At 37.9% G+C, this 15,227-nt stretch overlaps 1 protein-coding gene across 3 annotated transcripts in view; it reads right to left on the bottom strand.

The window, feature by feature from the left end:
• LOC138179963 (telomerase-binding protein EST1A) overlaps positions 1 to 15,227 on the bottom strand; it is a 150,899-nt gene that overhangs the window by 119,034 nt on the left and 16,638 nt on the right. For all 3 annotated transcript variants that reach the window (XM_069113249.1, XM_069113250.1, XM_069113251.1), the window contains exon 17: positions 1,934 to 2,079. In XM_069113249.1, coding sequence (XP_068969350.1) covers positions 1,934 to 2,079 — 146 coding nt within the window. The remainder of the gene's footprint in view (positions 1 to 1,933; positions 2,080 to 15,227) is intronic.

The raw sequence follows: 15,227 nt of genomic DNA, 5'->3' as shown, positions 1-15,227 counted from the left end.
ACAATAAAGCCACGGGCCACGGAGCGGGGCTTACGTACCAACGTTAAATAACGAGAGACGGACGTGACCGTGAAAGAGATTCGATCTAAAGTGCCGGTTACAACGTTGTCGTAACAACTTTCTTCTCCGCCTTCCAACAGTGCCGACTTATCCTCTCGCGAACAAGCGCGAACCCGTGTCTTTTATCGATCTATCACTGCAACGTCTAACCATGTCGTATCATCAGCCAAGCTTTTTCCTTGCTTCGATTGCCTTCCTCGTGGAGACGTAATTTCGATCAGTCGTTTCGCTTCTCACCATATTAATCGTATTTTTTATACATTCTTTTATCCTATTCATTGGTTCCTTTCCTCTTTTTTATACACGAACACTACAAGAGAAAAGCATACAATATGCGACTATCTTATATCATCAGCCTAGCTTTTCCCACTCTACATCGCTTTCATCCTGGAAAAGAATTTTTAAGAGGTTCCTTCCTTTCTACTATGAGTATAACAGAGAAATTAGATAGAATATTTTCTATCGCTTACCGAGTGGCGATTCTGCGTGTTAATTAACACTTTACCGACCGATAGCCAATTAATCGGTTTTTGTCGCCGACACTTACCGACCGATAGCCTATTAATCGGCTTTTGGTCGTTAGCAATTTTTCTCATTATTTGAGCAGTAATTTGTTATTTAGTACTAAGGTACCTTGCTCAGTTGCATCAGTTGCGTTGCTTTGTAAGCTTCCACAGTTTTATACCAATCTGAAAAACTTACCGTTCGCGATGAACGAAAAGAATGGTATTAGGGATTCTAAACCAAAACAGAGCCGGCGCCAGGGAGAATCCGCACCTGAGCTGCCGGTCGGACGTGCGTATACTGTTGAACCGCTAGTGGCCAGTAAAGTGTTAACAAAGTAAGAAATATTCACTTTCGGCGGCTAAGAGGATGTTTGAAGAACGACCGCCATTAGGTGTGGTATTTCGATTTACGAACCCGTTAGTAGTCTCGAGGACGCGAGAGTTTGAGAATTAAGAATGACGACGAGACTAGGTACTCCTCGAGAGATGTCCTTACAGTTTATTGAAATTACGAATTTCTTGATTTACATTACATGTTGTTTATCATAGAAACGAATATATGCGCGAAAAATTGAGCATAACTCGATGTAGGAAGTCATGCCAATATATAAGAAATGATAGCAATATCCTTGTAACGTGTACGGTGGTTCGCGTAACTTGAACAAGTCATGCCTTTCTTATGGTTGCAATTAGGGAACTATGTTGGAGGAAACAGGTAAACGATTCATAAAAGAGCAACAGCCCCCATATACAATGATCAAATCAAGATAATAGTTTGCCACTAATAGAAGAAGAGATATATTAATAAATACAATTGGGGATTACTTGAATTTTGATCAACATTAACAATTTAGAAATTGAAAAGGTGTAGAAACCAAGTTGAAGTTTATGAAATTATTAATAAGCTTTTTTCTTGCTGAGAAAAGATGCTGGTAAAATTAATACGTTCAGATTATCTTTTGTGTTATCCTATTAGAAACCAATATTTGATGAAATTAATTTATAATACTTTTTATATTTTGATAATCAAATAATAATCAATAAAATCCATTCTCAAAGTTCAAAAACACTGTTTGCCATTTCTCAGAAATTCTGTATACCGTGCTATACAAATCCATCTAAATTCGAATCGCGAACCAGCAAACGTATCGATTCCATCCGTACCTACATAATTCACACGTGACCCCTGCATGAATAATTCCACGATAATAGTCGCGAATTGGAAACTTCCGATTCCATCTTCGACATTTCACGAGAGAAGAGAAATTTCTGCCTTCCTTTTTCCACGTCACGTTTCGCGAATCGTGACAGAAAAGAGCAACACGAGAGGAGATCAAATAAACACGCGGAAAAATATGGCGACTTACCCTTTAACTGCGTCGATTCGATGGCGAACATGTTTAACGCCAGGAGCTGAAGAAGTCGCGTCCCCGGAAGAGGCAGCGGCGAATGCTGAAGAAGCGCCCTGAACTCCTTTAACATCTGAACACCAGCTTCTTGGAACGTCTCCATTCTGAAACAAAGTTATAGATTACACTAGAAATTAGGAAACGTTATATAAATCACGATAAAATAAATAAAAGCGATAAAAATAGCTCCTGAGTGGTTCGCAATGCTTCAAAAAATTAATCGATCAAATTCAAATTTTAGTTCCATTCTACCGTATATTGCATAAAAGGGTCTCAGAGAACAAGTAGAACAAGCAATAAAATTTTCGAAAGGGAATCAAGAAAAAATACGAGGGGTAGGTAATTGCACCAACGGTTCTATTTCTGAAGTTGCATCGCGAAATCAGTCACGAACGACAGAAAATCGACCGCGATGGTAAGGGTGAATGAATAAATGAAAAGGCAGCCGTGGCACGTATCAATCAACTGGCAAGATCGTGCATATTTTAAGCATACTGGTCTGGATAAGGACATCGACCCGCAACTTGCAAACTTTAAAACAATGGAAGAAGGGCGGACTACGTTCGCCTAATATTTCCTGTTTTCTTCCCCGAATATCTGAGAAACTTTCGTGAAACTTTCATAAAAGTAGATATACTCGACGAGTGTATCTACCGTGGGATGCTGAGCAATTTCGTTCGTGCGAAAAGAGCCTTTGTGAATTTGCAAACGGTTCTAGTAGGTTGCAATTTTTGCTCAAGTATAGTGATTAATTTAAGTGTACCGTATTCGTAAGAGTTATGTATTAAGTCACGTGATTCGTGCGAAGCTTTGGTAATGAAGATGAACGGAATAAAGTAAGATGAGTTTGCAGATGTTTGTAACGGCGTCGAATTTTAGTTCAAATCTGGTGATCATTGTATTGGTAATATAGTATTAAATTGTGTAATGAGTTCGTTCGCGTTTCTTTAAAAGAACGTCAAAGATCGTTAACCTGTTACATCCTCCTCATCCTACTACCTCATGTTAATACATAGATAGGAAACCTGTATCTGTAATTCTCAGTGAAGCTGATGATCAAGATAGCACACTAAGCAATAGCAATATCATCGTATAACATCGCGCAAATGCAAAAAAGATAGGCAGATCCTCTTCTCGATTCAGCGCTGTAAACGTAACATTAAAACGCGTCGTACATCGTCATTCGTTATTTTAAACGATTATTTGCAAAGATAATCACGCGATTAAGTGATCAAATTGCGTAAGTTAAGTGATCAAATCACATGACTTGTTAAAGAAAATAAGTACTGTTCCAGCGTAATATTTTATAAGAACAGAAAATGACAATAAGTAAATTCCTTAATCCTTAATGATTGATACTGAGAATGAATGAATGATATTAATGAATGATACTGAGTTTATGGCGCTCTAAAAAAACATCAAAAAATCGAAGAACTTTTAGACACTACTTAACTCTTACTGTTTAAGCAATTCGTCTAGTTAACCAAGGACTCTGTCATCCTCTTACGCAACGGTCATGATATTAACTAGCATATCCATCTAGTTAAAATCATCGTAATTACAAGAGCGAAGAAGAAGAGGAAGGAACGACGTCGTCGAGGAACCGTTACGAAGGCGAAATAAATTCTGCCGGTGCCGGAAAAACGACGGTATGGTTAATTAAATCGGCGCGCGCTCGACATCGAGGCGCGTTCCCGCTCGGGTCTCGTGCGTGTTTTCGCTGGCCGCAACTTATAGTGGAATTCGCAAATAAATAATCGGATACTCTAATTAAAGTGGGCTGATTCTCGTCCGCCCGTTAATCGGATGGTTGAGGATGTGAGGAATTTATTGGACACGTCGTCCGCAAGAAAATGGCGAACGCCCGCGCCGGTATTGGACGGGTTGTGATAACTTCGGGCCAACGATAATGCGAGTTATGGCTAATTACTGGAACACGAGCGCTCTCATTAACGAGGACAGCCCTTCCGTAATCTATTCTAAAAGCGTTCGCCAAGTGATCATCACCGGAAATTCGTCGACGTGGGTGTGACTCGCGATAAGAAAGTTCCTCGAGTTCAAGTGCGTTTCATAACCAGTGATAGGATCAAAAAATAAGCCTCAGACGACATTTTTGTATACGAACTTTCTCATTGTCTTGCCGTCTAGAATCATACTTGATAAATATAGACCACTTTTTTAACACCCCGTACATCATCTGATATACCGGAACTTGCGAGATTCAGACTTGCCAGAATGCGGCTCCAGCACGATCTTCGCAATGGACGCTGGAAGAACTTCAAAAGAGCCGACGACTGTTCCTCTTTTCACGAAAATTATTCAACAGACAGGTTCTTGTGAATTGTTGCTAAGAAGGAACATTGAGTAAAGTATCTGATCAATTTAGATGATATTCTTCGCACGAATCTTGCGTTGAAATGGTGTTACTTTTCGAGAGGAAGACTGCTGTAAAATGTTCTGATTTAATGATGGATACTGTTACATGTATGTAAGTAGTTTGTAGGTGATGTGGATTTGAAATATATGCTAGAGTGGAGGTAGAGAAGGAAGAAGGATTTATGAATTCGTATATATTGATGTGAGTGTGTAAATAGTAATAAATATACCTAATGTCTAATTATAAATGTTACAAAAGGTAAAATATGTAGGATCTGGTAATTAAGATGGTATTAATAATAGTTCCCAATGTTTCGAGTCTCAAACTTTCGAATTTCCGAAATTTAAAATTGCCCGAAATTTCTACAAATTTTGAGATCATCAGAAAAATGTTTGAAACATCAAATAACCTTACGGTGAATACGTAACAATTTATGTAATGAACGTAATAATTCTCTAATACTCTAAGCTCGTAATTTCTCCAAATGTCCAAATGATCGCATACGAATTGGTCTTAAGAAGCGCTTAACCTCATAAAATTCAAGATAATCACGTTGAGCAAGCAGATCGCCGTAAATTTACGATTACCTTCGCGGTAAGCACGATTTCATGCGTCCGTATATACCCTAGCACCTCTTCTAATATGAAATACAACATCCAAATGACCGTTCGATGGAATAAACCGAAACTGAGCTGCACCATGTTACCTGCTGCACCACAAGGTAATTAAAATGCTGTTCGGGATATTTATCGTTTATTGACACTGATACACTAACTTCGATGTCTTATTCTACACGCTCGTAAAAAAAAACCACTGACTGCTACCAATTACATGAAGATTTTCAAGACTAACATTAATATCAGCCCGGCTAATTCAGCCAATTACTATTTCCAGACGTTGCTTTAAAATATGTACTAACATATTATAGAGTGTTTGCACTACCAGTTTTCAATGTTTTCTTCGTATGAACTATATCTGTTTTTAAGAAAAATAGAAAAGGTCGAAGTTTCATTATTCTTCGTACGTCGCGCCGTATAAAAATAGATTTTTTTAATAAAATAGAATATTATATTCTTTTAATGAAATAATATTATCATTACGCAAAGGCTATATCAAACTTGAAAATCTATTCAAGACATTGTAGTAAAATTTACTAAACTAAAAATAGTAAAATTTTGATATCCTCTATCTTATCTCCAAATTTTGCTACTTACAAGAAGTATGTTGAGAATTAATAGCGCAAACACTCTGCTATATGCGAATAAAATAAACAAAGCAAGACTTCCTTCCACCAAGAACCAAACCTTCCACCAAACCAAGAGATAAAGACGAGACGTGAAAATAATCTTGCGAGTAATTAAAAACCTCAAGATCGTCGAATTAAAATACCTAGATCACCGAGATCCGGTTGATTTTGACGAGGATCAAGGGGAAGGACGCGAGAAACGAGAGGAAGCGAATTAACACCGACGCGAACGGTCCTCCGAGCCAACGTTAATCTCGCTCCGTTGAATTCGAATGATAAAGCGGATCGTCGCGATGCTCCCGTGAGACCTACTGAACAGCCCGTATCCTCTCGTAAACACGGCCACGAAGGAACGACGAGATCTCACGTAGCTAGGTGGTATCTTTCCCACAACCTCGTTCTCTCTTTCGTGGCGCCGTGCCGCGCCGCGCTGCACCGTGTGCTACCTTTATCGCGAATTTACGCTAGTAACGTCTCGATCTCGATCTCCCCTGGGCTCACAAACTAGAGAATTCGTAACGTAAAGATGTCTTTTAGCTTGATCGGTAGATTCATTCCTGTAGGGATGCGATCAACTAAGTCGCTTCGATGGCTGATTTATTTACGCTTTTTAATTGGCAATCTTGTAACTTTTAGACGGTTGGCGGAGCGGAAAATATAGTGTGATGTTTGATGTTAAGCTGTAGATTTTTAAAGATAGAATCTTTTATTAACCTTCAAAAGACTGAGGACATTATATGAATAAATTGCAAATGTTTATGCATTTGTAGGAAATTTAAAGATATAAAAATATACGGAATACGTATAATTCACGAGAATATACAAAATATTTGAACTACGACGTTCATTTGTAATTCTACATTCTATAAAATGATATATTACCAATTATATATATTTATATTAAAATAGCATATGACTTGCTGTTAGGTCCTCACTTTACTCGATGCTTGCGTGAAAAGTGTTGCAATAACATTATTTCACGTGAAACACTTGTTTTAATATTTTTCTATCACAACGTACATGTTTATTCATACATGTTACGCAACGTTTGATATATAACGTGTAATATTTTTTAAAACACTTGCCAACATGCAGGAATAGTTTTTTGTTACACGTTTCACAAAGGCAAACGTAGTTGTCTTTCTTCGTCTCAAAAAATATTTGCACCGCCATTTCAATGATTTGCGCGATATATACCATCTATAAGCCTATTATAATTCAATATGACTTGAGGTTTTTTAGTTTTTAGACATACATCCGATACGGAGAAGTGTCACGTCACAGATGACATACTCATATTAAGGATTAATACATGGGAACTATCGTTAAGGATTAATACATGGGAAATATCTGAACCAGGCTAACTTGAATGCACTTCGTTACACTAGCAATAATAATTACCAAACAATTCATTATTATTCGTTAGCAAGCCGTTAACGATCTCGTTATTATTTCAAGAATAATGAAACCGTCATTACTCTGATAATTATAATAATATTGTCCGTTCAACTTAAGTATTAGCCAGGCAATTTAGGTCTTATTGTAGGTTTTAAAGCAACATAACCAAGTGCAACCCTAATTTACAATCACTCAACGAGAATAGCTAATCCATCATATCGTTAAAGTGATTAAGATCTGTTATTACACAGGAAAATTAATTTTAGATACCCAGATATCTGTGTTACGATATTATTTCTATCCAGTTAGTGCGAAATGATCAAGATAACATACTACTGTTTTCATTATGAGAAGTATTTTACGATCAATAAATACTAAAATTCCCAATCAACCAAAAATTAAATACATTTAGTTAGAGATTTAAAAGATCACAAGAATCATAGGAATGTATTAGATATTCCATACTATTCCACCAGAATTGATTGCAAATGCAAAGAAATATGTATACACGTGTTCTGTGGTTAAGACCAAGCAGGTAGGTATCTGAAACCATCCAGAATGGACTTCAGCTTGCCTGGAAACAGCCATAAAATCCGCTTCTTTATTAAGAACCTACACTTCCGTAGACAGAATTCCAATTTCATGATGCTAGACTTCGTCAAATAGCTTGTTTATTTCGACCTGAAGCCATTTTGTGGATCCATGTAACAGATCCAATATGAGATCCAGTTACACACTTAGAAAATTTTATAGCAATAACTTTATCTCAACGTTCAACGGATTCTCGATACTCGAACATCCTTTCGACCGTTTCGCTTGACCATTTACACGAGAATCGAACGATACCTTCATTCTATTACCTCATACAAGAGGAAGATTCGCGATTCTATCAGCTTTACAGACTAACCCACGGAAGTTACTTACATACTTTAAAAGATAGCTCCAAATATTGAAAATTTGGCTACAAGGCTGTTCACCATAAATATAAAACTAGAAATTTGTAGTAATATTCAATTTAAAATATGTATTTTGAACAGAAAGAGTAGACAAATCTCAACAGAGAAATCTCTATTAATTTTGAAGTACTGCAATTTTTAATTTATTTTTTTATATATATTTGAAGATACGATGTTATACTGAAAACTTGAATCGTGCTTTAAACATAATATATCACTTATGTACGTTCATCGCATAGAATAAAAAAGTAGAAAAAAGAAATAGAACTTGAATACAAATTTTTTTTATGTATTAAATATTATAACACATACTTTACTTTGGATATCAAATACATTTTTTAATATTACGAGCATCTTACAGATTTTTGCACTTTTAAATCGTCTATAAGTGCATAAAATACCCTCTCCATAAAATGCCGCTTCTACTTAAGTTTCTTTATTCTTTTCAGCTTAATAGAAATTATTACTATCGAAGTTTCATAATATCAGAATAAATGACTTAATAGGAAAAGAATGACGAAAAATATGAGAAAATTCATCACTGAAGTCAACGAATGCGATATCCTAATACTTGACGAGCATTTGAAATTCAACTTCCCGTGATCGAAACAACGATATCGTCGCGTTCACTCGTTAACTTCGATCGTTCTGCTCGCCGAGCCGGTGATCGCCACTCGATTTTCAACTAACCTCCCAGAGAATTGCGAACTAGCACGCAGCCGTGCACATCCACAGTTTGTAATTACACGGGGGTACATAATGTTACGCGGTATGGCAACTCGACTGGCTCCGGCAGACGCTTCTGGCACGCAAATCCTGCCAGAGACTTCTGTTGCCTCGAGTTTTCAGCCAGCTCGAATACGCACGTGTTAGCAGCGTAAACACGCTGTAATTATTAACACCGGACGGTATTCTTCATGCCGCGTACCGGTGGCTGTTCATTAGCAAAGCTTTATTATTCCGCTGCTGGCTCGTACTTTGCACGAGGAACAAGAGTTTCTCCGCTAGCCTGGACTGATCTTAAAAGAAAAGGACGCGAACAATCCGGCTTTAATTTGGACGAAATATCGTAGACTCGAAAAACAGCCTAAATTTTACGATACGTATCTTTTTTTAACTGCGGTAATTCAAATTTAAGAGGTGAAACTACCCTTTCTCGAGACTCGATTCCTTGAGAGTTAATTCAGAAAAAAACTTGTTTAACGAAATCATTTCGTTAAAATTATGATAGCAAAACGAACGGCTGATAACAGTTGGTCAAGATTAAAAGTTTGATGGATTTTCGAGTATACAATACTTGATTAGCTTTACGACATTTTAAAAACGTGATTAGCATACATACAGGGTTGGGTAACAACGGCTTAATAAGAATTGGTTGACTATCGGTGAACCACGTAGGCCGCGATAAACGCGCACTGCTTTCACGTTCCTGGCGCCGCCGACCGACTGTCAACAAGACCGTCAACGACCGTTTCGAGGCGCCTTCGCCACCAATGGAACACGGACCATTCTCACGACAGTGAAACTGTCGCTCACGGCCATCCCGCTACCTCCGTGATTCACCATTAGCTCGACAAAGAGATACGAGCTATGGTAGAGCGACCAGGTTGTTGCTCGAATTGTTATGCGCCGCGTCTCCATGCGATAAGCTTCTTCCGCTACTTGACACGAGGACAGTCGTCCAGTCTCGCCGAGATTTACTCAATCCGGAGAAAAATGGAAGAAGTTTATTTTGCATTTTTTCTTTTTACAAGATACATTGAAATATTTCAAGTTTGCCGTGTTTAAGTAGGAATGGGATATTCGAAATCCCCCAAAATTCGAATCTTCGTACTATTCTTGAGATCCGAAACTTTCGAAACACAAGGAAAAAATATAGAAAATATCGAAAGTAAAGTACTCGTTAGAATATCTACAAACTGGAATAAATCTTTATTTAAATTCCATCTTTCATATGTGATATTTATAAAAGAAAAAATATGAATTTGCATAGACATTCGCAATCTACGAATCACCCTGCCAATCGAACTATTGAAGCCACCATTACATATTCCTCAAGCCCCGACCTCTGACATCGGAATTACCAAAAGCCCGCGCCTGCCTTCGCGATTCCACTTAGCAACACACAATGAGCTCACGCGGTGCGCGGAATCACGAGGGAACCCGATGAACCCTCGAGCGCGTGGGGACTGAAAGGAACAGGAAAGCCGACAGATAGAGAACGAGGATTAGAGAGGCTGGAGGAAGAGGGAGAATGGCACTTTAGGGCATAACGGCATCCCCACGACCCACGGTCGCCGTGTCACGGAGATGCGGTCGGAGTTTCTGTGTCGTAGTGCAAAGAACCACGGTAATACTTGCACAAAGACCACGGCAGAACGGACGAAGAGGTAGAGGAGAAAGAAAGAAAGAGTACCAGGGGCAGTCTCAACTACACCTACAACACGAGCACGTTCCTCGAGCACGAGCTCGTTGCGTCGATGCCGCGGCGTCGAGAGAGCAGCAAGCTAAGGCCCCAATGTCCCATCGACACCAAGCAACTCTATGACTAACAAGTTTGCACTTTAGCGCATAACGGGGTATTCCGGCGTGTTTCATAGCTCATGGTCCATGACCCACGGATTGCGTGGGCCGGGCACCATAACCATTCCTCGCCGATATAGCGACGGCGTGGCCACGGTACCACGAGCATTAAGTTTCCAGCTTCTTCGTCTTCCTCCACCTCTACGATCGCCCCTTTCTCTACGTCTCACGAATAATTCTTTTCTCCTTGCTCTTCATAAGGTTTTATCTATCCTCCTTGTCATGTACATTATCGTTCAGAAGTATTCGATCACCTTGGTAAATTTGTAACAGCAGTATGTGAATTTTACCAAAGTGTACAAATTAGTAAGGAAATAGTAACCGAGCCTTCCAAAAACCAAAATGATCAACTCGACTCTTCGTAAATTTCTCAGTTTCATTTTAGAGATAACGTAATTAACGTTCGGTTCTCGAGAAACGGATGATTTACTTCTGTAGATCTGTTTACCACAGGGAAATCGCATGAACGACAATAAATTTCGAAGTCAGAGCACACGCAAGTATCTGAATACTTTTGAGCGATAGTGTAGGTACGGACTTCCCTCTATCGCGGGACGTAGACCGACTTCACTGCTTTTGATCACCGGATAATCGCGCTAACGGATTATCCTCGAACTTCCCCAGCGCAGCGCAGGGATCGCCATTTTTCTTAAACCTGATCGGAGATCGTGTGCTGCTATATACCTGTTCCCATTATGGCTCTCTCTCTCTCTCTCTCTCTCTCTCTCATATTCTTTCTCTTCCTGACCGTTTGAATTTGGAACGAAGCTTTTTCTTTTTCTTCGTCTGCTTCTTCTCAGTGTTCTTTTTCTTGTTAGTGGAAGTTTCTCGTGGGAAGTATGGTTCGAAGGTTAAGATCGAATACGATAATGGATGGTTGTGGTACATAGAGGATTTGATTATTGACTGGGATTTGGGACAGTGAGGAAAAGAGAGACTAGGAATTTGAAATGTAAATTAGATCTGTAGCTTAGCTTTCGTTTTGATCAGGTTTAGGTAAAGGGATGTAGAAAGGAAAAAATATTACAATCGGAGATAAGTGGTGAAAAATAATGATAATTTGTGAGATGAAAGTGAAGTTTGTTTCACTGTAATTTGTGTTCTCGATGACATTCTAATTTCTTTAAAACTATTTCGATCACCCGTTTACTTTTTACATTTATCGGAGAACAGAAAACAGTCTTCTATCCTCCATTAACAGAATGATAATTCCCAAGTAACTTCAACATATCTGCTCTCATGCTCTTCATCAAGAAAATACCGAAAAGAGAAAAATATGTTTTAAAAATTCCTAACCCTCCACTTTGCTATCAAGAGAAAAAGACGTGGCCTTCTATACCCCATTAACGCAATGTTATTTTTCGAGGAATTTCAGCTATATTCGTACTCCTCATCGAGAAAATAAAAAAAAACAAAAACGTATTTTTAGAAATACTGAAGTCTCCACTTAACTATCAGAAGCGGGGAACGCGTCCTTTTATCCTCCATTAACACAACGATATTTCCCAAGTAACTACGTATCCACTCATAGTCATCATCAGCAAATTACAGAAAAACCAGAAAATACTTTTCCGAGGTCAGGGGTTATCGTCGCGTGCGTCGCGGCACGCAGTTGCGTTCCTTCAAATTTATGCCCGTTCGAAGAATGCCATAAATCGCCGGGTCCCGTCGCGATTGCCCAGTTCTCTCAATAAGTAACTGGTAACGTCAGAGGAAGGCGTACATCAGGAAATCACCTCAGCGCGGTAAGGTCGTCGTGTAAGTAAGAGGCTAAGGTCAGGATGCCAACGCTACTGCGCGTTGCCCCACACGGAGAGACCTCATGCTTCGCTGTAACGAGCCACCTTGCATCATTGATACTTAACAAACCGAATCGAATCTTTCGAGAGAAAAATGCTGGCAACGATACCTTGATTACGACGAATGGAACAATGTGAGACTCTATTGGCAATAGAGATAACGATGCTCTTTTAAATGCTGTTGAGAAATGATATCTGTGCCTACTTTGCGTTTCACAATTATAAAATTGATCAATTTTCTATTTTTATATGTCGTATTATATATTTCTATGCAGTTATGAAACGCGGTATGTTATCAAAATTGATTCTTTACTATGTCTCATAACTTGAGGATATGTATTTGTAATACCGTTCATAAATATAACATATACAGATAGCAGGTAGACAGTTTGATTAATTTATAGTAACAGTATGTGAAATTTTACCAAAGTGTGAAATTAATGGCAAATTAATGACTAGAAGCAGTGCTTACTTACTTCTTATGGAATCACCAGACTATAAATTTAAATTATCTATTAGGAAGCTTAGCACAGTACGTTACGACTAAATATGTGTTTCGTTGATGTATCCACTTAAATTATGAGTTTAGAGAAGCCTTCGTCTGAGCGTAATTTAGAATTAAATAATCTAAGGGTGAAGAGGTTCTTAAGTAACAAAAGAGGAGCAAAAGGGCTCGGAATTACGAACGTCAATTATGTTACAGCATATCAGCCCTTAACAATAAATTTTATTACGTAATAATGCTTCATTATATGAAGCTGTGTTAAATAGAAATAACACAACAAAATATTCGAAAAATTACGAAATACTGTAACATTTAAAATCAACCGGTCAACTCTTTATATCGATGCGATAATTCCGTAGTAAATTTACCTGCATAAAACAGCGATCTGAAATTACACGTATTAAAGGGTATGATTTATGCAACAAGGTTGCACAACACATAAAAGTTTAATGAAAAGCAAAGTTCATAACACGAGAACCACTTAACAGAAACGTAGCTATAACCAATCCTCCATTACGTTTTCGAACACGACAAGATCAGCCAGTAAAGGAGATTACCGCTTAAACGACTCACTGGAACCTACAATTTGAATGATAACTCATCGCGAAGAAACACGCGTTCGGATCTTCTCGAACCACCCTCCACAAGATCAAATCGATAAATCAAGAGACTACGACGTACGCATAATCCACCAATGATTTAGCTTCGTTTTCCAAAAAGAATATAATATAAGCGTTTATCTCGCAAGGAGGAAAGAAACACGAGCAGCCATCGAACGCAAACAAATTATCCTCACTTTCTCCAATTCCACCGTCACGTTCTATACGCCCATTGGATCGATGTAACGTGATTACGGGTGACGATTAATTGGCTATTAATATCAAACTGCCGCGATAGAAATATAATGCGACTGGATATTATCTCGATTACAAGATCTAAATGGCCCGGTCACCGCCATCAATGTATCACACCAGATCGAGATCGAGATCATCTAGCCTCATATCTTTTTATGATCATAATTATTAACACGTTCACAGTCTGCTGATCCAAATGTGGCTCATTGTACTTACTTTCTATTTATACTTTGTACATCTTTTGAGTTAAATGAGTTAGAAACGTAAAAAATCAGAAATTGTACCAAATATATTTGTGTACGAGTGCCCCTATTTTTTCTGCAAGAAGATGCCAGCTTATTCTATGAATAAAATTGAGGGGAAAATATCATATAAATATAGGCTCGATAATGCTTTGTTAAAAAGTTACAACAAAGAATTTGAAATAACAGCGGACTAGCTAGCATTCGTGTATAATGTAAGAACAGATCGGCGATATTTGTATGCGTTAATTCCATTTCAATGACAATTGCCTGTTCCGTATTTGTAAGAACGGGCGAAAGTAGCAAACACTGAAATGGAACTAACACGCATAAATATCGCCAGGTAGTTCTTATATTATATCAAACAAAAACTTGATATCTCGAATTCTTGTTATAATTTTTTTAGGAAATTTTTTACTTGTGAGATAAACTGACGTCGTTTTGCGGAAAAAGGTAGGAATATCCTGTATATGCCAAGAATTTTTTCCAAGGATGTGAAAAAAGTGAAAACTCACAATCAGAAGTTTCATATATATTCACAAGATGCTATATTATTTAACGCGTTCGTTAGTTGGCTTAAGCAAAAGGAATCCTAGTAATATGAATTTCTGCGTTTATAATTAAATAAAGCATTCATTAATGCGTGAGAAATATGGTATCGTAGTGCTATCGCAACAATTAGAATGTTTTAATTATTACTTCCCTTATTTTTCTCGTTAAACATGTTAATACATGATCTAAAGACCTTTTTAAGATCTCCTTTCTTGCATTTTTTTCTGTTTCTCACATCTCTTTCTCATATTTATTATATTCATATTATTATATTTTTTATATTGTTTTCTTTCTTATCCCTACAATAGCTTAAACGAAACTAAAGAATTATTAAATAAGTCGAAATTCGAGGCTTAAATAATTTCTTTGTTATATAAATAACTATTCTATATAGATTTTCAAATAACGACACCATAAAATACTCGGACAAAAAAGGAAACCAAAGAATGAGATGTTTTCAAAATACCGCTAGTCTCAGCACGACCATTACGGCACAATTTCAATGTGAAAGGATCAAAACACTTAAAATAATAGGAAGTGGATCTCGAATGACACGTATTACATCTAAATCAATCTCGACATCAACGCGAGAAGATCCAGGCGGTCTGTAATAAGGTGTCAAGCTTAAAGCCTTATTACCATCGCCCACAGCGCCAATATCGAGGTTCTTATATGATTGATACATCGTGCACGTTGTTACACCTTACGGGGAGCCTTAGGAGATGCCTTTCAATTCCGTG

The sequence above is a fragment of the Bombus flavifrons genome, chromosome 5, assembly GCF_040668555.2.
Source record: "Bombus flavifrons isolate JBK064 chromosome 5, iyBomFlav1_principal, whole genome shotgun sequence".
Taxonomy (NCBI): domain Eukaryota; kingdom Metazoa; phylum Arthropoda; class Insecta; order Hymenoptera; family Apidae; genus Bombus; species Bombus flavifrons.
This window is presented reverse-complemented; position numbering and strand designations above follow the sequence as displayed.